The sequence below is a fragment of the Schistocerca piceifrons genome, chromosome 11 (assembly GCF_021461385.2).
Source record: "Schistocerca piceifrons isolate TAMUIC-IGC-003096 chromosome 11, iqSchPice1.1, whole genome shotgun sequence".
Lineage (NCBI taxonomy): Eukaryota > Metazoa > Arthropoda > Insecta > Orthoptera > Acrididae > Schistocerca > Schistocerca piceifrons.
Genome location: NC_060148.1, coordinates 142,673,605 through 142,699,990, shown reverse-complemented (window position 1 = coordinate 142,699,990; position 26,386 = coordinate 142,673,605). Strand labels below are relative to the sequence as shown.

The 26,386-nt window shown below is 41.7% G+C and overlaps 1 protein-coding gene across 1 annotated transcript in view; it reads left to right on the top strand.

Moving 5' to 3' along the window:
- LOC124720395 (coatomer subunit beta') overlaps positions 1-26,386 on the top strand; it is a 164,105-nt gene that overhangs the window by 73,738 nt on the left and 63,981 nt on the right. Inside the window, exon 9 of the mRNA XM_047245736.1 lies at positions 1,237-1,493. Within this exon, the coding sequence (XP_047101692.1) occupies positions 1,237-1,493 (257 nt within the window). The remainder of the gene's footprint in view (positions 1-1,236; positions 1,494-26,386) is intronic.

Sequence of the window (26,386 nt, the reverse complement as noted above, 5' to 3'; positions counted from 1 at the left end):
TTTGGTGGAGTGACCACTGTCAGAATGATTGACAGAATCCATGAAGTGGCTTTGAGTGATTGACGTATCAAAGTGCAGGAATTAGTTGAGGCCACAGGCATATCACACGGTACAGTATTTTTAATTTTACCAAAAAAAGTTAGGTGTGAAAGAAATCTAGGCAGGATGGGTGCCGCATTTGCTCTCGTAAGTGCGACCGTGCAGTTGACGCCGAGGCTGTTTTGGCACTTCTCGGTCAAAATCCTGCCAGGTTTTTGCGTCAGTGTGTAGCTGCGGATGAAATGTAGATACACTCCTGCACTGCAGAGTCTGAGGAACAATTGTAACGGTGGGTTTTTGAAGGTGAACAGGCTTCGAAGAAGGCAAATATTGTGGAATTGGCTGGCAAGGTAATGGCCGCGGGTTTTTTTGGGATTCACACGGAATCATCTATGGCAGTACTTGCAAAAGGGACAAAAAATATTGCAGAATATTGTATGTTGTGATTACACCAACTGAGCGATGAAATCGAGGAAAAACATCCTCATTTGAAAAAGAAAAAGGTGGTCTTCCATCGTGACAATGCAAGGGTCCACACCTGCGTAGTTGGAGTGGCCAAAACTGTGAAATTAAAGTTCAGTTTATTCCAGCATCCACCATATTCACTGTACTTGGCCCCAAGTACTTCTCCACTCTCTCACCCCCTCCCCAAACTTGAAAAAATGGCTCAGTGGATAATGATTCACATAGAATTAGGTGCTCCATCACTCAGACAAATTATTATTTTGCATACCTTCTGAAATCCTACTTTTTGGGTGGCTTAAAGAAATTTCAGCGGTGTTTGGGAAAGTGTATGGCATTAAAATGGGATTATGTTGAAAAACAAAAATAAATTTCCTGAAATAATTTGTTCTGCTATCTTTTCCTAAGAATGACCCTCATATGATGGAAAAAAAGATCATTTTTTGTGGGTTACTATTAAAATATGCACCCGCCAAAGGGTTAACGTACAGTACCATTTCCCCCCACTAACATCAATGTCAGGATATCCATTTTCAGAATATTCTTACACAGAATGTTTCTATTCTGTTGACGGTTTTTGTGAATGCTACCATTTCTTACGTTTCAGAGAAAGTTTTGACAGTTTCCTTTTCGATTCCAACGTGAATCGGTCTCAAATCTGACTACGGGGCTCCGAAATTTGCCCGCAGTAGGATTTTCGTGAAGTTTAACGGCAGGGGAATCGTGTGCCGACAGGCATCTTCGGCGGCTTCCTTCTGGGCGTGCGCTCGGTGACGGGTCTGGCGTTCTACGACTGGGAGACGCTGACGCTGGTGCGGCGCATCGAGATCCAGCCGCGGCACGTCTTCTGGTCGGAGAGCGGCGAGCTGGTGTGCCTCGCCACGGAGGACTGCTACTTCATCCTGCGCTACGACGCTGCCGTCGTGGCCAAGGCCCGTGCCCAGCCCGACACGCCCGGCGTGTCGGAGGACGGCGTCGAGGACGCGTTCGAGGTAGCGTGCTCTGTCGCTCACACCTGTGAACTTGGAACTTGTCGTGTGCTTTTAAGTTAGTCGGCACTGTCAGCGCCTCTGTGCTGGGCGCACTTACTGAAAGTGTGTGAGAAGATCTTCATAAAGAGTCACGTGTGATTGTACGTGATACCGTTAAGCCTGTGGTGAATGAGGCAAACTAGGAAACAAAAATCTTATTAAACAGTATACTTGAGAGGGTAGCAGGAACTGCTAGCTATTCCAGTCTTACAATAAAGAGACTAAAGGAGGAAAGGGAAATGGTGGCAAGTACAATTAATTGCCAGGGGTTTGTTACGTGGAAGAAGGAGCAGAAACTTTTGTTTTTAAGTAATGTCACCAAATACGTAATTTCTACATTCCATGTTCTTTACTTTACATTGTAAGTGTCTCTAATTAAATTCTCTGCTACACTACATTTTTTATTCCTTTCTAGACTTGGGTAGTGCAGTCGGTAATAACGGGAACCTTTATAAGAGCACTTTCTTGTCCGACAGTCTGTCTGTTAAGGCACCTTTTTCTCTGCTACGGGCAGAGGGATCAAGTTGAAATTTATGTCAGTTAGTAAAGTCTACAGGCCCTGAAGTAAAAAATTTAAGCTTCCAAGCCAATGCAATGGAAAGATACGTCCGTTTATGTCCCGTACTTCGATATTCGCCAACTCATTCGTCTGAACCTATGGATGTACTATCTGTATGCACAATTAAGTTTGTACGGAACAGTCAAAGCATCATACTTTCCCCAGTATATATGTGTGTGTGTGTGTGTGTGTGTGTGTGTGTGTGTGTGTGTGTGTGTGTGTGTGTTCGATCCTTGGTCTGTGCGATTTTTTTGTTAGTACTATAGTGAGAAATTATTGACTATGAATGCCTGTGTATATATCCTGTTAATACGTTCATTTTCAGTCTCACAAGCTAAGCTTTAGGTTACAGTGACACTGACAAAAGTTCCCAGATGCCTTTAGCAGGGGTCGCTGGTAACATAGGCTGAAAGTTTGGTCATAGTGCTTCTGATCTCCTTAGTCAGTTTTTGCAAGGTCAAGGAGGTTAGGTTAGGTCAGAATCTATTCTATCGAGAAGTTCAGTCCCTAATTTAACCTCCTTGTGCAGGATGGCTGCTGCTGCTCCTCCTCCATTCCACTATGCCTGTAAATGGGTATTGCATTGTGCCTTTTGCTATTAAAACAGAAAGGAATGCATATCGGTGAGCTATATCTGTCTCAAAAAGACAGTGGTGTGTCCTGTACATTCTTTTTTCAGTTATTACAATAACAGATAACTCTTATGAACATACCAGATGAATAGAGAAACATTCTGTTACATGCTCGCTACAATTTTTGGTGATATTGAAAAGTAATATAAGAAACACTCAGTGCTAATTCGAATAAATTCAGTGTAACAGATGTATACGGGTTAACCTTCAATGCTGTCCTTCAGCATGCTTGTAAAAAGCAAAGGCAAAATTTAGAATAAGATACTTGTAACATGTGAAGCACTGAAAGGTGGAAAGATATACATACACACATTTGCAAGCTGTCTCACCTATATTAGTGTAGTGCATTTAAAATTAGTTGCAACTTTTGACATTTGGACCACCAGAGGGGATGTGACACCATTGCCCAGGTCGCCACACTGTGGGTAAACAGTACCACTTGGTGTCTTGCGTTAGGTGCGTATCTGCGTCCGTCAACTCTCTGTGTAAAGTGGTGTTTTCTGATGTTGAAGTGTTCTGAACCTGTCAGGAATTGTGAACGAGTATTTTGTGTTGTATTAATAACAACAGTGCAGCATGTCGGAATACGAGGTTTGCATTCAAAGTTGTCATCCGAGAACACATTCACAGGGTGTATACAACCCGGGACGACCGGGAGATCCAGGAAAAACCCGGGAATTTTTTCATCCGGGAGAAAACCAGGAAAAACCCAGGAATTTTTTAGAATTCCGGGATTTTTTGTTTCAATTTTCAGTTAAATTTGTCATTTTGACTGGCAAGGAATAATATTCAAACAAAGGATGTTACTGTATCCCGCTACTGCAGAATAATACTGCAGCAATAAAACATGAACGAGAGAAAAAAACTAAAATAAAACTTAAGTTGCAAAGGAAATGTGCCATGTACAACAGCAAAACGCAGTGCTCATACAAGCATCCGCCAGCAGCAAAATGTGTCAGGCTTTGGGAAGACTGTGCAATGCTTCATAACAACAAATTGCCTCCAATGAGCGTGACGTCGCAACTGTTTACATTAGATTTATTTGAGCAGTTGCATGCGGGCCCATGCGCATGCGCAGTTGCGTCACGTGTGTGTAGTACCTTCTCCCACTACTGGCTACTAAAGTGTGTCTGTTAGCTATATAAGCAGTAGCAGCAAGATGCTATTCGGAAAAATTTTACTGTCGTGCACAAGCTGTCATATTCACTAGGAGCGAATTTGGGTATCGGTGCCGGGCAGCAATTACAGTCAAGCATTAATCGCGTTGCAGAACAATGAAGTTATTTTTGTCTGTTTTTCTAAACAAAAATGGTTTTTATTAATCTTTTGCACTGAGGCAGTCTATTTATTTGTAAGTAACGAAATGCTTAATTCCACACTATTGGTTAGTTTGAACTGTTCTCTGCGTTTCATAAGAGCATGTTTTTGTCTTCTTACAAGTATGGCATTATGCCATAATAAAGAACCAAAAATGAAATAATACAGTACTGGTATTCCAAGAAAATTTACAACCGAATCTGGACGTACGAATGTGCACTTTTAACAGAATTATGCACGTTGTTATGGTTCATCAAATTCCGATGCTCTTGGAATATCCTCTGATGTCTTGTTTCTTTTATGACGTAATGTAACATCTTTTAATGTTTTACACGTACGAACATACGGGCTTCTGCGTCATGATTGACTGAAAACCGTTACTTTCAAAGTAAATTTCCTTCTACCCATGATGAACTATGTGCGATGAATTTCTTTAATCACAGAGCGCTTGACTCTCATTTAAAAATCGACTATTTGAGGATGACCATTTAGAAAAATTTCGAGCCCAGAAGATCATCCATTTATGTCGTTAGTAAGAATTTTACTGGCACGTTTGTGTGATCTATCTTAAAGTGTAACACGCGCAAAAAAGATCAACGTTATACGTGAAAGTTAAGCTTCTCTTGCAGCTTATTAATCGTTGATACCAATGTTGTATGTGAAAGCTTTCTTTTTCTTGTAGCAACACTTTGTATATTAATTTAAACCATTAACTTTTCCTGTTTGTGTGTGTACACGCTAGTTAACAGTGATAATCCTATTGGCTGACGACATGACTTTTCAATATCCGCTCTATTGGCTGGCGAGATCACGTGACATGAACTACGACTGGCTTACAAAAGCGCGTTGGAATCTGTAAAAATTGATAAGTTTTACAGTTCCGAGGAAAAGTATACTGTCACTTAACACGGAAAAAGTGTGTTTTCACCCGGGAGAAAGTGTGTTTTCAACCGGGAGAAAGTGTGTTTTTAAATGGGAAATCCGGGAGAAATCCGGGATTGTTTTTTTCTTTGTCCACGTATACACCCTAATTCACCAGCTGTGAAGATAATGTTCTGCTGCAAAATAATCTTCAGAATTTGACAGTAGTAATGGACAGTGCATGTACCACTCTGTTGTGACGGATAAAGCTCCAACAATGCAGTGGACGAGAGCAAATATTTTGCTCCGAGTAGAAAGAAACAATCCGTTGGATAAAGTTGAACGTAGCATGTATGAGCCAGAGTAAGTGTAACTTGTAGTGCTGTACAAGCCAGACACTCCACACTATCAGATTGACAAACTAGCTATCGCAAAGGGCACAGTTCAATCAGCATTCCAGTGTATCATGCTTATTTAAATCTTAATGAGAATATACGGGCCTAGTTGGGGAGGGGGGAATACGTTCAGTGAGATTGAAATGCTGACCAAAAACAAAGCCATTACAGATGTTATACCACAGGACTATTCTCAAGTTGTCAGCAGTACCAAGAAAGTACTTGAGGGGAGAGATTCCTGAAGGACTGTGACAAGTTTTGAGTTACAAGTGAATTCTCTTGTTGCCATGTTAGAAATCTGCTTCTTTTGCCAAAACACAGCAGTGTCACTAACTGTGGCTGTAGGTGAATATGCATTCTGTGTGTTCACAAATTTTTAGATTCAGAAAAATGTGAAAGTGTGAAATTAATAGCATCTGTTTTATAACAGTTATGCTAATCAACATATTTATACAACTACAGGCACTGCCAATAATAATAATAATAATAATAATAATAATAATAATAATAATAATAATATGCATAACTTGTCTAAAAAAAAAAAGTTGCTTTGTGGAAATCTGTTGTTTTGTACATAATTAATTACACTTTAGGGCAAGTATGAAATAATGTTTAAGCTTTCGCTACTCTTTGTGTCACTCTTTTGTGTAAATAGGTGTCGTTTTATTTTTTCGGACAAATGTACAAGATCCCTAATACGTGCATTAGTCAACGAAGTAACTTCTGGGCTGACAACACATTCTTACCGTGCACCCAAACAACAATTTACACTTATTACATACTTATTTGTTAAATGTTCGCTTGTAGTACTGCCTATTTGACCTCATAATTGATCTGGTCTGGGAGGACCTAGTTCCTTAGCAACTAACTTTACCTGGTAATTTTTTTCTGTTGGCACTTAAAACAGATTCAACAGAGTTTGTGTTGACACTACACACTATAGCCGATTCTTGCACAATAAACAAAAAACTCCAAACTCTGTCATTTGTGGAAATGATTAAATCCGAGTAGTACTGTCTACCAACGTAGCCACATGATTAGAATACAGGCCAGAAGCACACCGTCGTCGATCCCACATTTGAGTGAATGTCGGAGAAACCAGTGAGAGCTTTTCGTGAATGTTCATTTGTACAGTGTGGGCGTATGGCACAGATAAATGTGATCCACCGTAAGATCAACAGATATCGGAAGCACAAATAAATGCTACAGTCCCACAATCGACCATGATGTGCTTTATGGTTCTCAGGGCTTCAGATGGATAACTGTATCATAAAATCCAAAAATTAATATGCTGTATCTCATTCAGAATCACACAAAATGGGTTTTTCTATCTGTATAACTGTAACGTTTGCTGATCTCCAATCTAATTTTTGTGTTTAGCGAGAGATTTTGCGTATCTGAGGAGTGTTAACGTCTAGTAGGATTCGTGCCAAGTGAACGGGGAGAAAAGCCTGCTGAAGTGCGTTGACATAAACTTGTAGTTGAGTGGTAAAGGCCAACTGTGCACACCGTGAACCCTTCACATTGTTTATCAAATCCGAACATACATGGCCCATAAGGCAGTTGTGTGTGTGCTAAAGCTCCTCAAAATGAGCACAACTGAAGTTGTGCTTGTGACCCTGATGCCAAGTTTTTTCACAGAATCTAGAGGACTAACAGTGTAACGTAGCACCATAGATTTAGTGCTGTGTATTTCACATTAATGCACGTATGCCACGTTTAACAGCATTCAGAGAGAAATAACCAATAGAACATCGAGGTGTTGAAGTTAGTGTTCACGTTATAACGATATGTTTACGTAATGTGTATACGTAAACATACAGTTATAAATGTCCCCGTTCGTAGTCGCTAATTATAACAATATGTTTACTTTTGTGCTGTAACATATAACTATAATCAGCAGTGGAAACATATTTGCGAACGCCGACTGTGTGCGGCTGTTTCTTGTTTGATCGTCTGATCAGTTGGAAGTTGCATTGCAGAGAAGAGTAAAAGCCTATTCAAAATATAATTATTTTTGGATAGCTCAACATGAATTTCCTAAGGGACCGTAGTTTATCGTGCATTTACCAGTAGAATATGGCGTGGAGAAAATATTTCGCCGCATGCAACTTCCGTCCGAACTCGATGAAAGAATTCGTGACTGTGAACTCTCTATTTGGCAGAAACATAAAGAAAATTAAATAACTTCATGAAGGAGTGAGACATAGATTCTATATTAAATAAATAGTCCATACACCAGTTCCATTTAACTCTGAATTTATGGCAATTAATAGACGAACTTACACTGCAATGAAGGATTTAACATGGATGCTGTTTTGACTGGCACTTCTCGTAATGAAAACAATTCCTTTGATGTTTTCACATACACGTCGCACAATAAATCTACTGCTAGGCACTTTTAGTATTACACATTTTCTTTACACTAAAACAATATTATTTTTAACGATAATAATACGGCGGCAAGACATGCGCGTCCGACACAAGTTACAAGAGACAAGAGAAGAATGAGTAACTGTTCATCGAGAATATCTCGTACATAAAAAAAAAAAAAAGTGTAGAAGTGTTCTTCTTCTGTCCGTTTTTCGCGCCGCGGGTTTCAAAGTCAATAACTCACTGCATCTCTGACGGCGCTTCGACAATAAACAAGTTACGTCACAGGTCGTTCACCTTTTACATTCTCGCAACATTATTTGCTAACTGTAGCTGTTGCCGAGTGACTGCTCGATTAGTGAATGATTTAAAATAATAAGGCAATCACATAATGTTACAACGTGCTCTTGTGCTCTTCCACAACAACTGCCACTGGTCACTAACTTTCCGATGCTGTTGAAAAAGAAATTGCGACAGAATCCTGAAACAGTTTAATATTAAACTAGCAACTGAGGGCAGGACAGGCCAGTAGTTTATGAAAAAGCCCATTCTCAACGTGTAACTTATACCATTGCAAACCCCACAGCAGTTCTCATTTCACCAGCTATCTATGGTCCTTGAAAATTATATTGTTTTGTTGACAATAATCTGTTGTTGCTTGACTGTCGTGGTAGATACGGAAGTTGCGCATATTAGTCAATTAGCAAAATACTCTCCTCCTTGTGTGCTATCACTTGCCAAAATCTTGTTTTGATATCTTGGATCGTTTATATACAAAGAATTTGTGAACATTTCATTCTAGCTTTTTCATTGGCACATGCATTCACAACAGAGTGCTTTTTGCATACATTCCATTTTCTCAAGACTGGAGGAGGACAGTGATATCCTTCCAAGTTTAAAGAATAATTGAGTATGTTATCTATGTTTGATACGCAGCAACATCCAACATAACACGCACCGAAAGCAAATTCGTAGCGATCCTTACTTGCAAACTTTTAGAATTTCTTGCAGTAGTTCACCTAATATCAAAATATAACAGTAACTATGACCATTAGCAATATGATAGGCAGTTCATCATGAAGCTGATGAAATAAGGTAAAAGATGTGCGAGAATGAGTGCTACGAAACAGTTTCTTAAAAATTGTTTGAGAAAGATCACAGATTGGCCAGCTTGTGTGCCTCGTTGTCCGTGCAGGCGAGTGAGCCTGACGCATTCTACATCGAATGCGCCTGGCGTTATCGTCATTTGCTGACGCGCTCAGCACACATTGGCAACTATGCTTCCTTCCACTCGCTCCGGACTGAACGGTCAAAAGTCGCAACTAATTTTAAATATAATATAAGTGAATATTCCAGAATCTGGGGCATGGTTCCAATTGTAGGCAACCTATCTAATGGCTTCCATGGACAAAAAAGATTATTTTCAATGATTCACATAATTATTGACCCAATTTAAAAATTTAAAATACTGTCATAATCTACTCAAGAGGTGTAATATTACGTTAAAAGTTTAACACAGTAACTGGAACCAATATTTGACAGTGAAAGTGCTTATTGACATTTGACAGAATTTACAAATAATTTCAGACATTTACAGAACTTTTTGTTTCTGACACTGCCCCCACAAAATGATGAAAGGAAAAAAAGTTTCTCATTTAATATATTTTCGTTGTTCTTGCAGTAAAGCTACAGTATTTGGCATGACATTTTCATTTATTACTTCTTTACTGCTGACTGTGCAGCACAGTTTGGAGACAGTACCCACATATGCTACTGAATATACCTGTAAAATTGTGTAGTTGAACAACACACAGTTCAGGAGATACTTCACAAACATTGAGACGAGATGCATGGAAACTAGCTTTTGCTTTAAATGGAGCAAAAGTTACCCACACCATATTCATTTAGTGTTTTGCAATGAGAATACTTAGTGACTTCCAACAAACTTTAAGTATAATTTCAAAACTTTTTCTAAACGTTTTCTCACTTACATGCATGTAGTCAAATATTTAGCAGATTAGCTCATTCGTAAAGTAACCAGAAGTTTGAAGCTATTTTTTATGGGGGAGCTAGATTCCTTAAAGAATCTGTGCTTTACTGGCATAACAGAATCATTTCCCCACTAGCCCAAAAACACTAGTAAGCAGTAATAATAACTCATAGACACCTAATGCCCGCCTACCACAACCCAAAAAAGAAGGACTACAGAAACTTTCGATGTCAAAATGCTACTTTCCTCACTTGAACACAAAATTTTTTGAGATTATATCTAGGCCTAAAATTTCTAGTACAGATTTTGCTCGTGTTGCATATGACATACTGCATTGAATGTAGACACGATGCTGAACTGGGTGGTGAAATATGGCTTCCCGGCTAAGACACAAGTTGAAAATATGGTCACTATTTTTTATTTACTTAAATTTGCCATATTTCGTGACAGTACCTTTTCCGATAGACGTTTGCAAGGCGATATTAGTCTTGGCTTCAGTTGTCTAAGTATGATTCCACAATGCATCTATGTCAGCTGCAGAAATGACGTGGTTCAACGTGTTTCTCTCATTTTGGTGTTTCAAATACAGTTTCTTCAAATGTAGTTTCTTCTTTTTAGTTAATACAAAAATAATAGTAACATAATTCAAAATTATTTATGACTGCGACCTTCACATTGTTCTTCCGTCAACACACACCAAGAGTTAGCTGCCGACTGACTATAGTCAAAGACGACTCCAACGTCAAAGATATTTTACACAATTCACAAGTTTCCACTTGTAATCAGTCTCTTTGCTATTCTTCGATACATTTTCTAATAGTAATCAATATGCTTTTACTCTCAAAAACAGAAGTAAATTAACATATAATAAGACAAATTATAATAAATTCTGACAAAAATATAAGAAAACATTTACAATTCGGTATCGACAAATACGGTAAAAAAATAACGTCTCCCAGATCCATTACAGTGGACAGCCACAGAATGTGCGTAATCTATACTGCAATATAAAGGCAGTACTTGGTTGAACATTGTTACCAAAAAATCTCAGAGTTTTTGACTGATTTACTTCAAATTGTTCATAACACTCCAATAAACATTCAGATGAATATAGGCTATGTTCAAAATGGCTGTGACAAAGAAAGTGCTGTGCTGTGAAATTGTGCAGTTTCATTTTATTTCTCACAGTGTTTTAACTAAGATAACAGGGCGTTTAAACCATTAGACAAATTGTCTCCCATTTAGTTTCTACATTCTAAATCTTTATTCTTCCTGTCTACATATTTATTTCTCAACATAGTCACCCTGGTAACAAACACATTTCTCCGAAGGAGGAGACCAATTTGTTAATACTATCACTGTATTTTGTCAAGGGAGCCACAACCTCGCCTCCACTTGCTGCACTTTGCACTACCAAAGAGAAGTCCTCGAAGGTGTTTTTTAAGTTTTGGAAATGACGAAAATTGGATAGAGCCCGAGTCGTGACCGTACGGAGGACAATTGGTGACAGTGAACACGAGGCGTCAGGTTGTTGCAGATCTCACGGCACTCGTGTGCGATCTGGCACTGTCGTGGTGAAGGATAAGATGCTCTGTGGATGGATGGTCAGAAACTGGATTATAGCTCACTGCTTGTCACACACCGACACAGTAACGTTACACACCATGCTGCAATTTGGAGCACTCTGGCGGCAGAGGGTGACGACTCGCAACAGCGAAACGGCAAAGTCGACAGGGTAATATGTGTGCCGTGCAGTATCTCAGCCGATATCGAGAACAGAATAAAAAACTAGGAGATGTTACTTTTCAGTATGCTTTCACAATATCAAACAAAAATAGCACGTGTGCTGTCTCGTTTCTTTCCTCGCAGTTGGTTTTAACAGAATATGGGAAATTTGTGTTAATGGTTTATCAGTTTATGATAAGAATACTAACACGGAATCTGAATAATCCAAAACTTTGTGATCCTACCCTTTTGTAGATAAAAAGTATGTGATGTACTGTGATAGAGAGTACAGTCTCCATAGACCCAGCAGCTGGAGAGGCCTCTCTCGTACCCCATTTAACAACAGATTTACTCGTTCATTTTAAGTGACTCCAATTCCCAATCAAGGTTTCATTTGAATTTACAGTAAATGAGGCTCGACGTCTGAGAGAGAGAGGGAAGAGGGCCGGGAGAGAGTAATTGGAAATTTAGAGAAGGGAAGGAGAAGATGGATAGTTAGAAGGGTGAGGAGGAGATTTGGACATATATGCAGTTCCCATAAATATTTGGTAATTTGCCAAGCTATGCTGGGTTCAGTAGTGTAGTATAAGGTATCTCCTTTAAAACTTGTGGTTTGTAATAAAGTACTGTGAAAACCAACTGTTACTTTTCAGGGGACTTTAAATAATGATGTAGACTGTGGGAAACAACTTTTTAAGTGGTAAGAGTTATGTACAGGATCCTCCTTGCATTTTTGTGGTTTATGTACGATATAAAAACTGAGGTGACAAAACTCACGAGATATGCACGTATACAGATGGGGGTAGTATTACTTGCACAGTGCGTAAAAGGGTAGTATATTGGTGGAGCTGTCATTTGTACTCGGGCGATTAGTGTGAAAAGGTTTCTGACTCGATTACGGCTACACGACACAAATTGATAGATTTTTAATGGGGAACAGTCACAAATTGATAGATTTTTAATGGGGAACCATCTCGGAAATCGTCAGGGAATTTGATATTTGACGATCGAGTCGAGAGTGTGCCGAGAATACCGTATTCCGGGGATTACCTCTCACTGCGAACAGTGCAGTGGCTGAGAATACCGCATTTTGGGCATTACCTCTTACTGGGGACGGTGCAGTGGCCGACAGCCTTCACTCGACGACAGAGAGCAGCGGGGTTTGTGGTGCACCGTCATTGCTTACAGACGAGTGACACTGCCTCAAAATCGGTGTGAAGTGTATGACGACCAGTGCGAGTGTCTTTGCTGACGGCGTGACACTGCCTGCGGCACGTCTCTGGGGCCGGTGACCCTATCGGTCGGACCCTAGACGACTCGAAACTGTGTACCGGTCAGGTGTGTCCCGATTTCAGTCGGTAAGAGCTGACGGTACAGTTCGATCGTGCCGCAGACCCCACGGACCCGCGGTGTCGGCTAGGCGCTGTGCGAGCTAGCGCCGGCTCCGTAATGGCGCGGGCTGTTTTTACGTGCAGTGGACTGACTCCTCAGGATGTTTGGCTACTTGGAGACCATGTGCAGCTATTGTGGACATCCTGTTCCCAAACAGTGATGGAATTTTTATGGATGACAATGCATCTTGTTTCCAGCTACAATTTTCATTATTTGGTTTGAAGAACAATATGAGGAAATGGTTTGGCCATCGAGATCACCTGAAATGAGTTCCGTCGAATATCTGTGAGGCATAATGGATAGGTAAGTTTGTACACGGAATCTTGCACCGGCAACACTTTTGCAGTTGAGGACGTCTGTAGTGGCAGCACGACTCAGTATTTCTGCACGGGGACTCCCAGCAACTTGTCGAGTTTGTGCCACATCGAGATGCTGCACTGTGCCGGACAGAAAGGTGTCCGACACAATATTAGGAGGTATCCCGTGACTTGGGTCACTTCAGTGTATATATACAGAGTGGAGCAGAGGAAACACGTGTTTCTTGAACTGCTAGTACGCACTGACGGGAGGGGGTGTTGACCTCGAACGAATGTTGGCAGACTGCCTATACAATGCAGTTTCAGTCGCTACGGAGCGTTAGGAGCGTAGAGCGTCGTGTGTTCGTTGTCGAGCAGTACTTTAGAAACAATGATTCCGTAGTCACAATGCAAAGTCTTTTCTGTCAAAATTTTAGAGTTGGACGTCGAGGTGCAGTGCCTGATCGAAATACTGTACTCGGATGGGTTGCAACATTTAGAAGTATTGGATCTGTGATGAAAAAGAAACCACCTGGTCTTCCCCGTTCAGTTTGTACTGTGGAAAATGTAGACCGAATGAGAACGGCAGTTCTCGCTAGTCCGAAACGATCGGCTAGACGACAGGCTGTAGCGCTGCGTATGACACGTCGTTCGCTTCACTGCATCTTACGTGATGATCTGAAGTTTCACCCGTACAGGATAATGGTCATCCGGCAGCTTACTGAAGGGGATTTTGTGCAATGCAGACAGTTTTGTCGTGTAATGGACGAAATTTTTACGGAAGAAGCAGATGCTACAGTCTTCGTGAGCGATGAAGCACATTTTTATGCAGACAGTTGTGTCACTGTTCAAAACTGTCGGTATTGGGCGCTGGAGAACCCATGTGAATTACACCGAAGACCTCTCCACAGTTTAAAAGTAACAGTGTGGTGCTGCATTTCAAAGATGGGGATTGTTGGATCCTATGTTTTTGAAGACGAAGGAGCTGGAGTTACTGTGACATCAGTGCGCTGCGTTAAAATGTTAAAACAACTTTCTTCGTCCAGAACTTGAAAGGCCTCAAGTGAACATGAGAGAAATGTGGTTTCAGCAGGACGGTGCCACAGCTCATACGATGAGAGCATCCGTGGAAGTTCTTCGACAAATGTTACTGGAACGTGTTATTTAGAGATATGGCAATGTTTACTGGCCCCCTCGCTCACCTGATTTGTCGATATGCGACTTCTTTTTGTGGGGATATTTAAAATTAAAAGTCTACATGAACAAGTCTTGCATAATTGATGACCTGAAGAATTCCATTCGTCAGGAAAAACTTAATTTCCTAATTTTGTCGTGGTAGAGGTCACAGAATATTTTTTAATCATATGAGCATATATGTTGTCGTCTCCATTCCTGAGACTTGTTTGATGCAGCTCTCCATGCTACTCTATCCTGTGCAAGCTTCTTCATCTCCCAGTACCTACTGCAACCTACATCCTTCTGAATCTACTTAGTGTATTCATCTCTTGGTCTCCCTCTACAATTTTTACCCTCCACGCTACCCTCCAATGCTAAATTTGTGATTCCTTGATGCCTCAGAACATGTCCTACCAACCGATCCCTTATTCTAGTCAAGTTGTGCCACAAACTCCTCTTCTCCCCAATTCTATTCAATACTTCCTCATTAGTTATGTGATCTACCCATCTAATCTTCAACATTCTTCTCTAGCACCACATTTCGAAAGCTTCTACTCTCTTCTTGTCCAAACTATTTATCATCCACGTTTCACTTCCATACGTGGCTATACTCCGTACAAATACTTTCAGAAACGACTTCCTGACACTTAAATCTATACTCAATGTTAACAAATTTCTCTTCTTCAGAAACGCTTTCCTTCCCATTGCCAGTCTGCATTTTATATTCTCTCTACTTCGACCATCATCAGTTATTTTGCTCCCCAAATACCAAACCTTCTTTACTACATCAACTGTCTCATTTCCTGATCTAATTCCCTCAGCATCACCGGACTTAATTCGACTACATTCTAGTATCCTCGTTTTGCTTTTGTTGATGTTCATCTTATATCCTCCTATCAAGACACTGTCCATTCCGTTCAACTGCTCTTCCAAGTCCTTTGCTGTCTGACAGAATTACGTCATCGGCGAACCTCAGTTTTTACCTCATCTCCATGGATTTTAATACCTACTCCGAATTTTTCTTTTGTTTTCTTTACTACTTGCTCAATATACATATTGAACAACATCGGGGAGAGGCTACAACCCTGTCTCACTCCCTTCCCGACCACTGCTTCCCTTTCACATCCCTCGACTCTTATAACTGCCATCTGGTTTCTGTACAAATTGTAAATAGCCTTTCACTCCCTGTATTTCACCCCTGCCACCTTCAGAATTTGAAAGAGAGTATTCCAATCAACATTGTCAAAAGCTTTCTCTAAGTCTACAAATGCTAGAAACGTAGGTTTGCCTTTCCTTAATCTTTCTTCTAAGCTAAGTCGTAGGGTCAGTATTGCCTCACGTGTTCCAACATTTCTACGAAATCCAAACTGATCTTCCTCAAGGTCGGCTTCTATCAGTTTTTCCATTCGTCTGTAAAGAATTCGCGTTAGTATTTTGCAGCTGTGACTTATAAGCCTCTACATCCTTACATTTGTCCTCTAGCCATCCCTGCTTAGCCATTTTGCACTTCCTGTCAATCTCATTTTTGAGACGTTTGTATTCCTTTTTGCCTGCTTCATTTACTGCATTTTTGCATTTTCTCCTTTCATCGATTAAATCAATATTTCTTCTTTTACCCAAGGATTTCTACTAGCCCTCGTCTTTTTACCTACGTGATCATCTGCTGCCTTCACCACTTCATCCCTCAAAGCTCTTCTACTGTATTTCTTTCCCCCATTCTTGTCAATTGTTCCTTTATGCTCTTCCTGAAACACTCTACAACCTCTGGTTCCTTCAGTTTAACCAGGTCCCATATCCTCAAATTCCCACCTTTTTGCAGTTTCTTCAGTTTTAATCTACAGGTCATAATCAATAGATTGTGGTCAGAGTCCACATCTGCCCCTTAGATTGTGGTCAGAGTCCACATCTGCCCCTGGAAATGTCTTACAATTTAAAACCTGGTTCCTAAATCTCTGTCTTACCATTATGTAATCTATCTGATACCTTCTAGTATCTCCAGGTTTCTTCCATGTATACAACCTTCTTTTATGATTCTTGAACCAAGTGTTAGCTATGATTAAGTTATGTTCTGTGCAAAACTCTACCAGGCGGCTTCCTCTTTCATTTATTACCCCCAATCCATTTTCACCTACTGTGTTTCCTTCTCTCCCTTTTCCTACTCTCGAATTCCAATCACCCATGACTATTAAATTTTCGTCTCTCTTCACTACCTGAATAATTTCTTTTATCTCATCATACATTTCATCAATTTCTTCATCATCTGCAGAGCTAGTTGGTATATAAACTTGTACTACTGTAGTAGGCGTGGGCTTCGTGTCTATCTTGGCCACAATAATGCGTTCACTATGCTGTTTGTAGTAGCTTACCTGTATTCCTGTTTTCCTATTCATTATTAAACCTACTTCTGCATTACCCCTATTTGATTTTGTGTTTATAACCCTTTATTCACCTGAGCAAAAGTCTTGTTCCTCCTGCCACTGAACTTCACTAATTCCCACTATATCTAATTTTAACCTATCCACTTCCCTTATTAAATTTTCTAACCTACCTGCCCGATTAAGGGATCTGACATTCCACACTCCGATCCGTAGAACGCCAGTTTTCTTTCTCCTGATAATGACGTCCTCTTGAGTAGTCCCCGCCGGAGGTCTGAATGTGGGACTATTTTACCTCCGGAATATTTTACCCAAGAGGACGCCATCATCATTAACCATACAGTAGAGCTGCATGCCCTCGGGAAAAATAACGGCTGTAGTAGTTTCCCCTTGCTTTCAGCTGTTAGCAGTACCAGCACAGCAAGGCCGTTTTGGTTAATGTTACAAGGCCAGATCAGTCAAGGACTGTTGCCCCTGCAACTACTGAAAAGGCTGCTGCCCCTCTTCAGGAACCACACGTTTGTCTGGTCTCTCAGCAGATACCCCTCCGTTGTGGTTGCACCTATGGTACGGCCATCTGTATCGCTGAGGCTCGCAAGCCTCCCCACCAACGGCATGGTCCATCGTTCATGGGGGGAGGATGAGCATATATAAATTTTTTAAATTAATTTATTTTGGATAAGAAGAATGGTTACTGCATTTTAATTTAAAAAATTTATGTGAGCATATATAATTTTTTTTAAATTAAAATGAAGCAACCATTCTTCTTATCCAAGAACTCGTATGCAAATTGGGTGAACTCAGCGCGCTGCTGTGATGATGATGTTGCCATCTGACGAACTAATTGACGAGCTAAGACTCCCAACGTGCTGAGCAGCAAGCTGTTTTAACTAAGCCCAATTTGCTTCTACTCCTCCCTAACTCGCTGTCTGTGTAACTCATTCACTCACTTGTTATGTCATACGATAGTTGTGTAATATCTGAAATTCACACAGGGTACAGATTTCTATAGTATTGTCTAAGCATGCGCCAGTCAGTGGATTGCTACCAGGAACAGTTCATTCTGCTTGCTGTCAACTACCATCTCATTTAATGCCTTGAAAATAAAGACAGCTTTTAAAGGTCAAAATAATGAGTCACTAAATTTTAAAGGTGACCAATAATACCACTTGTAAGTCATTTTTTACTGTCTGTGTAGCCGTGAAGTCTAAACCCGTATTTCAGAAAGGTTTTTCTGCGAACGTGAATCTCGTAGGAGCTGGCCGGAGGACAGTGGACGCATTTCTCGTACCATTATTTGGCACTCGTCATTTGGCTGACGAACTGTTGTCAATTTCAGTCTCTGACGAAGTAATGTCACATTCTTCTTCCCCTTCTGAGCTGCTAAATTCATCGTCAAACTCAGGGTCACTATAGCCATCCTGATTTGAAAGCATTGCATAACAACAGTGTAGGAGAGGTGCCAAAAGCTCACGTTTTGTTGTCGAGTACCCGGAGATACAGTAAAGGTGATAACTAGTACAACCACCTCAACTGAAACACAACAGCTGAGCAAAAAATATAGGACCAGGTGACATCTAGCGGCCGAACAGTTAACTGTCAGTGCCGAAATGGACACGAGTGGGGTTATATTTTTCCGATGGTCTGTCCTTGTGTTGCCCGAGTACACTAGAGATTTCAAGTTTTTTCAAAATAATAGAATCGAGGTACCTCGGGGTTTTACGTTAAAGGGCCAAATAGAACCGCGCGTATATACTGCACCCGGTGAAGCAGCCAAAAGGGGAGGAGGTTGACGAGGCATGTGAACTTCAGTGGCTGCAAAATCAGCTCAAATTTATGAAGTACTTGGTAGTATGAGCCCACTTATCTCTACTATGTTGCACCCGTGTGGCCCGGATGCATCCACTGTTCGGTTGCGAAGAATTTCTAAAAGCCATTGTGTCCCTCTCCTGTGGCAAGCTGGTCTGCAGTACCCCGGATACTGGAACTGAAGTAAGCTGACCTCACTCTTATTCTGTCGGGGGTAGTTCTGGGTATGTTGTCGACCACAGGAGTACCTCGACATCACACACACATTTCGTAGACACACGTGCCGCATGTGGACGAGCACTGGCCTCTCGAAAAATGGTGTCACGATACTATCGCACGAGAGGTAATGCCTCGGGATGCGGGATGTCCGTGACGTGCTGTTGTGAAGTCAGATTCCTTCGATCACTACCATCCCTGACCCAGAGTCGTGCCGACAGCTCGCCGCACTATGACGCCGAGAGTAATGCCACCGTGCCCCTCCGAAACACTGGAAGAATTGGACCTCTCCGCAAGTTACTGCTATTCTCACTGACGATGGTTGTCTGGGTTAGCGCAGAACTTCATTTTGTTGCCAAACACAGTGCGATGCCGTCCGTCAGTAGTCCTCGCTTCCCCGCTGCTTCGACACTCCGAACGGAACTCTCCGTGTCGTGATCTTACCAGCAGTCTGTGCTTGGGACGGTAATTCCCTAGTTTGGCTGCCCTTAGCAGTGAGGCAGGATAGCATAGAATGCTGTAGGAATTTATTTCTTGTTTTCAGATAGCTGGTGCAGTTAGGAATGGGTTCGATATTGTAGGGGTCGCCCACTCCCGGGTCGGAAACCCCTATCGTTTGTCAGGATGAAGGCCGTGGTACCTGTGTGGCGTCACCAGATGCAATAAAACGGGGTTAGATATTACTTCATCTATTTCTCTGACTACGTCACATTGCCATATCTTTGGCGCCGGCCAGTGGCTTAACGAGCGTGTGAGGAACCTGCCGAACCCGGTGGCTGGCTCGGGCTGCCTCGTCTTGCAGCGTCCGACCTGTACTCGGGCCGGTGACTTGTAGCGGGCGGGTTGCCGCCTGTGGTGTAGAATGCACACCGCGTCAGAAATTCTGCTCGGACGTAGCAGTGACGGCAGCACGCGTGTCATCTCGCACACTGTTTTGGGAGTCCTCAGTCCCTCCGAGGCCACTGCCTGTGACATCCCGTCGGACGGACTGTGTTGTCGTATGCAGTGAGGTGTGCAGGAGGCCGACTGTGGGCCGCCGGTTCGGTGTAGTCTGTCTGACCTGAGCGATGCTGGAGTGTAAAACTGTTTATATGACAGATTGGAATGATGTCGGTAAGCCCCTGGACTACTCGCCACTGGCAGCTGGTACTGCAGGGTGACTCTACCGTCCGTGGCTGCAGATTGGTGGTCATATTGTAAGGTGATAGGAGTATGACAAGTACTGGAGCAGTAGTGGAATAAGAAGTGCAAAGGAACGGATGTGCAAAATTGCAGACCATATTTATAACATTGGTCTGCAGAATCCTTGAACATATTCTCAGTTCAAATATATTAAGCTTTCTTGAGACTGAAAAGCTTATATCCATGAATTACCACAGTTTTGTGAAGCTTGTGGGAAACCCGGCTTGCCGTTTTCTCGTGTGATATACTGTGAACAGTGCACGGAGAGCAACAGGCAAATTCCGTATTTCCAGATAGCGTTTGACACAGTGCCTCGTTGTAGGCTGTTAAAAAAGGTACGATTGTACAGAATAGGTTCACAGGTATGTGAGTCGCTCGAAGATTTCGTAAGTTACAGAACCCAGTATGTTGTCCTCGATGGCGAGTGTTCGTCAGAGACGAGAGGATAAGGAGTGGCCCGGGAAAGTGTGAAAGGATCGTTATTCTTGTCTATATACATAAATGATGGGGGCACAGGGTGAGCTGCAATCTACGGTTGTGTGCTGATTATGCTGTGGTGTACAGTAAGGTGTCGACGTTGACTGGGTCTAGGAGGATACGAGATGACTTAGACAAAATTTCTAGTTGGTGTGATGAATAGCAGCTGACTCTAAATGTAGAAAAATGTAAGTCAAAGCTGACGAGTAAGAAAAACAAACCTGTAATGTTTGGATACGGCATTAGTAGCGTCCTGTTTGAGACAGTCACGTCGCTTAAATATCTGAGCATAATCCTGCAAAGCAATGTGAAATTGAAATAGCACGTGAGGACTGTTGTAGAAAAGATGAACGGTAGAGTTCTGTTTATCGGCAGAATTCTGGGAAAGTGGTTCACCTGTAAAGGAAACCGCATACAGGTTAGTGCGACGTATTCTTGAGTACTGTTCAAGTGTTTGGGATATGCACCAGGTCGGATTGAAGGAAGACATTCGTGCAGTTCGGAGGTGGACTGCTAGATTTGTTACTGGTCGGTTCGAACCTCACACGAGTGTTACGGAGATGCTTCGGGAACTCAAACAGGAATCCCTGGAGGGAAGGTGACATTCTTTTCGAGGAAAACTATAGAGAAAATATAGAGAACTGGCATTTGACGGTGACTGCAGAACGGTTCTAGATGTGGGAAATTAGGGCTCATATGGAGGCATACAGACATTCATTTTTCCTTGGTTCTATCTGGGAGTGGAACAAGAAAGGAAATGACTAGGGGTGGTACAGGGTAGTCCTCGCCTTAGGTGGATTGCGGAATATTGATATAGATGTAGATGTAGACGTAGATCTCATAAATGAGATGTTACTATACGATAATCAGAGCGCAAATGACAGGGATGCCATCAATCCTACTGATCGACTGCCTGTATCCTAGTGAGGTGGCATATTTAGGGCATCGAGGAGAGGCTCTGCTTTTTGACACCGTTTGTCACAACTGAATCGTTTCTGGTCATTAAGAGGTGTCAGCGGCCATCTGTTCTGCCGCATTTGCTTAACCAGTTTGTTTCAGTGTCATAATGGCTTTGTCAAACCTGATGGGTGGCGGTGTTTCCTCCTAAGCGCACCGTACATAATGTTAAGAGAGTAAGAGAGGCAGATAAGTCTGCACCCATCTAACACATTTTTACTGTGCTCGCTCGCGTTGACACGCAGAAGTGCTGACGTAGAATTGTTTTTGTCAATACTTCAGTTTACCTCGAGCAAAGCCGTTCTCTTCGGACTTAGAAAATTTCACTTTCCCGTTCCCTTACTTTTTCGATACACGTCAACATCCTCAGTGCAGTACTGCGAGCTTCCACCGTAGTTGACAGAGTACGGTTAACACACTACACTAGCATTTGGGTGGACGACAGTTCAAACCCGCACCTAGCCATCCTGAGTTACGTTTTCCGTGATTTCCCTAAAATGCATAAGACAAATGCTGCAATGGTTTGTTCAAAAGGGCATGTCCGATTTCCTTCCCCATCCTTCCCTAATCCCTCACTGTAGACGGAGCGTTAGACTCTTAATCTCTTCTTCTTCTTCCTCCTCCTCCTCCATTGTGGTCGACCAGAATGTTGATGACTTGTATGTCTGGCCCTGACATTCCTAAGAGGTCCGACATCGAGCCATTTTCGCATCTGAATACCACAAAAATCTGGACGTTGCACGAGTTGACCAGCTGGCCAAATGGTGACCCACAATGGGGCCTCTTTTAAACTCCTTCAGGTGCTGTGAACACTGTCTCACATTAGTGTGTGCAGCATCTCCATGTCCTTCACTGTTATCAGGCAATGTCTGACACATACCTTACCAGCCTGGTAATAACAGTAATGCATTCTGGTCCATTGACATCATATCGTATCTTATGGGTGCTTATCATTTTGTACGGGGCAGTGTACCTGTATACTCAGTGTGGCTGCATCATAACAGGACACACAACGCCTTCAACATTTTGTTCCGATACAGAAAGGGAAAACAGGTGGGCTCTGAGTGTCATTAGTTGCCTCAATATCCTAACTTCTCAGTGCTAAAATTTAGAAACTGTTGTTAGGGAAAAGTAATGAGAGGTATTACTTACATCCTTATACATCTTGTAGAATGACTGACAGAATAAGATGGAGAAACAGAGCGACTGTACAGAGACTTACCGGCACACTGGACAGGAATGTGACAGGAAATGGGTGAAATTATAATAGCACACAAAGATCCTCCACCTTCAGTTTTTGAGTATAATGGAGATATGCTGTGTACCCAAACGATAGAAAGTGATCAGAAAGTTGCCCTCTAATAACAGACTGCGTTTGTGCCCAAAACAGAACTAATTTGTATTTGCAGTGTCAGAGTCCTCATCAAGTTTGTCTCGAAATAGGAAAACACTCCGGCATATCTCCACAGTAGCGCTCAGCGCTTCCTCGATCACGAATCTGTGTAATTTCAGTTGTCAATTCTGTAGGTATCTTCCTTGGTGCAGTTGTGTAGAATTTGGAGGAGATTCGGTGCTAGAATGGTCACTCCCCTCGAGCCAGCCTAGAGTCCGAAAAATTTGCACCTAGCTCGAGACAAAGCCCACACAAAGTTGAAAAATAACATCTCCTCGATAACTGACTGTTTGATAAATGGCAGATGATTTCAATACGGTAGAGTACGGTGGAGGTTTTGTGATGTCTTGAGGTGCAAAGGATTCTGTATAAATTACTAGTGAACCTGGCCGTGCTTTGCAATTGCTAAATAAGTACGGGAATTGGATATACATCGTAAATGCCTTCCCGCCCTTCTGCTCATCTCTTTCACCCCCTCTTTTTGTCTGCCTCCCCCTCCACCTCTCTCTCTCTCTCTCTCTCTCTCTCTCTCTCTCTCTCTCTCTCTCTCTCTCTGTGTGTGTGTGTGTGTGTGTGTGTGTGTGTGTGTGTGTGTGTGTGTGTGTGTGTGGGCGGGCGCGTGCGCAGTCTCGCATCAGTCCCCCTCCCCTGTTCATGTCCTCCTTCCCCTTTCTATCTCCATTTCCTCTCCCCTTCTCTGTTCATCACCTTCTTGTGCCCGTCTCTGACTTCAATCCTTGTTTATTGTTCTTGTGTATGAAACCTTCATTCGGAATGGAAGTTTCTTAAAATGGATGGTAAGTCAGTGGGGATCATTGGTACATGGTGTATGAGAGATACCTCCAACTACTGGATGTGTGAGGATAGGGTTTTAATCTGTGAATCAGTAGGATTACAAAGTTTTGAACAATTCAGATTCTGTTGTTGTATTCTAATTGTAAGTCAATAATCCATAAATAAACCTTTCTGTGTAAAACTGATGGTGAGGAAGAAAACAAAACAGTATATTGTTGTGTGTACAGTATTTGTTTCAAATCAAATGTAAGTAGAAAGAATATACATGAGAAAAATAATTTGTCTAATGACTCACATGTCTTCCTACCGTAGTTGAAACTGACTACAAGAAAGAAAATCAAACACAGCCAGTTTCAAGAGAAAACCTGTATGTCGACCTCAAGATGACTGTACATTACCATTTGAAAAAATATGTAGCCTAGGTCCGTCTGTATGTTTATTAATATATTGTCTAAAAATTTGAAGTAAATTGGACAAGAAATTTTTGATGTTTTTGGTAACAACATTTCCCCTTTTTTAATGTTACATATTATATAGCATATATTCTAAACATGTGTAGCCCATGTCCATCTGAAAATTTACTAAAATATCGTGTTGTAAAAATATGAAGTAAATTGGTCACTACTTTTTGAGATTTTTGGTAGCAACATTAGATGGCAACTTGTCTTTATATAGTAGTATAGATTTTGAGGGTGCATTTGCGAGAGATTAAGTAAATAAAACTTATTTAAAGAGCAGCATCACAAAAGCACTGACTGCTGCTGTAATGTGCATTTATTTACAGGCAAAGGTCCCGAGTTCGAGTTTCGACTTGGCACACAGTATTAATCTGCCAGGAAGCTTTATATCTACATCTACATCTACATTTACATTTATACTCCACAAGCCATCCAATGGTGTGTGGCGGAGTGCACTTTACGTGCCACTGTCATTACCTCCCTTTCCTGTTCCAGTCATGTACGATTCGCGGAAAGAACGACTGCCGGAAAGCGTCCGTGCGCGCTCGAATCTCTCCAATTTTACATTCCTGATCTCCTCGGGAGGTGTAAATAGGGGGAAGCAATATATTCGATACCTCATCCAGAAATGCACCCTCTTGAATCCTGGACAGCAAGCTACACTGCGATGCAGAGCGCCTCTCTTGCAGAGTCTGCCACTCGAGTTTGCTAAACATCTCCGTAACGCTATCACGGTTACCAAATAACCCTGTGACGAAACGCGCCGCTCTTCTTTGGATCTTCTCTATCTCCTCTGTCAACCCGACCTGGTACGGATCCCACACTGATGAGCAATACTCAAGTATAGGTCGAACTAGTATTTTTTAAGCTACCTCCTTTGTTGTTACATTTTCTAAGAACCCTCCCAATGAATCTCAACCTGGCATCCGCCTTACCAACAATTAATTTTATATGATCATTCCACTTCAAATCATTCCGTACGCATACTCCCAGATATTTTACAGAAGTAACTGCTACCAGTGTTTGTTCTGCTATCATATAATCGTACAATAAACGATCCTTCTTTGTATGTATTCGCAATACATTACATTTGTGTATGTTAAGGGTCAGTTGCCACTCCCTGCACCAATTGCCTATATCCACTGTAGATGTTCCTGCATTTTGCTGCAATTTTCTAATGCTGCAACTTCTCTGTATACTACAGCATCATCCGCGAAAAGCCGCATGGAACTTCCGACGCTATCTACTAGCTCATTTATATATATTGTGAAAAGCAATGGTCGCATAACACTCCCCTGTGGCACGCCAGAGGTTACTTTAACGGCTGTAGACATCTCTCCATTGAGAACAACATGCTGTGTTCTGTCTGCTAAAAACTCTTCAATCCAGCCACACAGCTGGTCTGATATTCCGAGGGCTCTTTATTAGGCGACGGTGCGGAACTGTATCGAACGCCTTCCAGAAGTCAAGGAAAATGGCATCTATCTGGGAGCCTGTATCTAATATTTTTTGGGTCTCGTGAACAAGTAAAGCGAATTGGGTCTCACACGATCGCTGTTTCCATAATCCGTGTTGATTCCAACACAGTAGATTCTGTGTTTCCAGAAACGACATGATAAACGAGTAAAAAACATGTTCTAAAATTCTACAACAGATCGATGTCAGAGTGAAAATTTCATTCTATTTACATACAACTGGTTTTCATTGAGCAACCATCTTGAAATCACAAATTAGCATTGTATCGGCCTAAAGAAAATTTCCTTGGTGTTCAGTACGTAATTATCAGTAGCACATTAATCACTTAATTGTGCATCTGTTACCTTATTGATTTCTGCTAGTTATGATATGAACAAATTGACAGTCCATTACACTGTTCCTTATATCGAAATCTGCATTTAGACTCCACAAGCCACCTTACGCTGGGTGGTGGAGGGTACTTTGTGTACTACAGTCACTTCCCCTTTTCTTGATCCAGTCACGAATAGTTCACAGGAAGAATAATTGCTGGTAAGTCTGTGTGGGCTCTAATTTTACCTTCACGATGTTCTCATAACATATACCGGGTGATCAAAAAGTCAGTATAAATTTGAAAACTTAATAAACCACGGAGTAATGTAGATAGAGAGGCAAAAATTGACACACATGCTTGGAATGACATGGGGTTTTATTAGAACAAAAAAAAAACAAAGTTCACAAAATGTCCGACAGATGGCGCTGGACAGCAAAACGTCAGTGACTGCGCATGACAATCGTGTATAAAAGGAGCTCTAATGAGAGAGAGAGAATTGGGTGTGCCAGCAGTCGCAGCATGTTGACGTTACCTGAAAAGGCGCTTTTAGTGAAGCTGTATTATCAGAATGGGGAATGTGCTAGTTCAGCGTTACGATCCTATCGCCATAGGAAGGGGATTCGAATGGGTAAAGGTCCGTTGACAAATGCAGCTGTGGCGAGAATGATTTTGATGTTCGAAGCAACG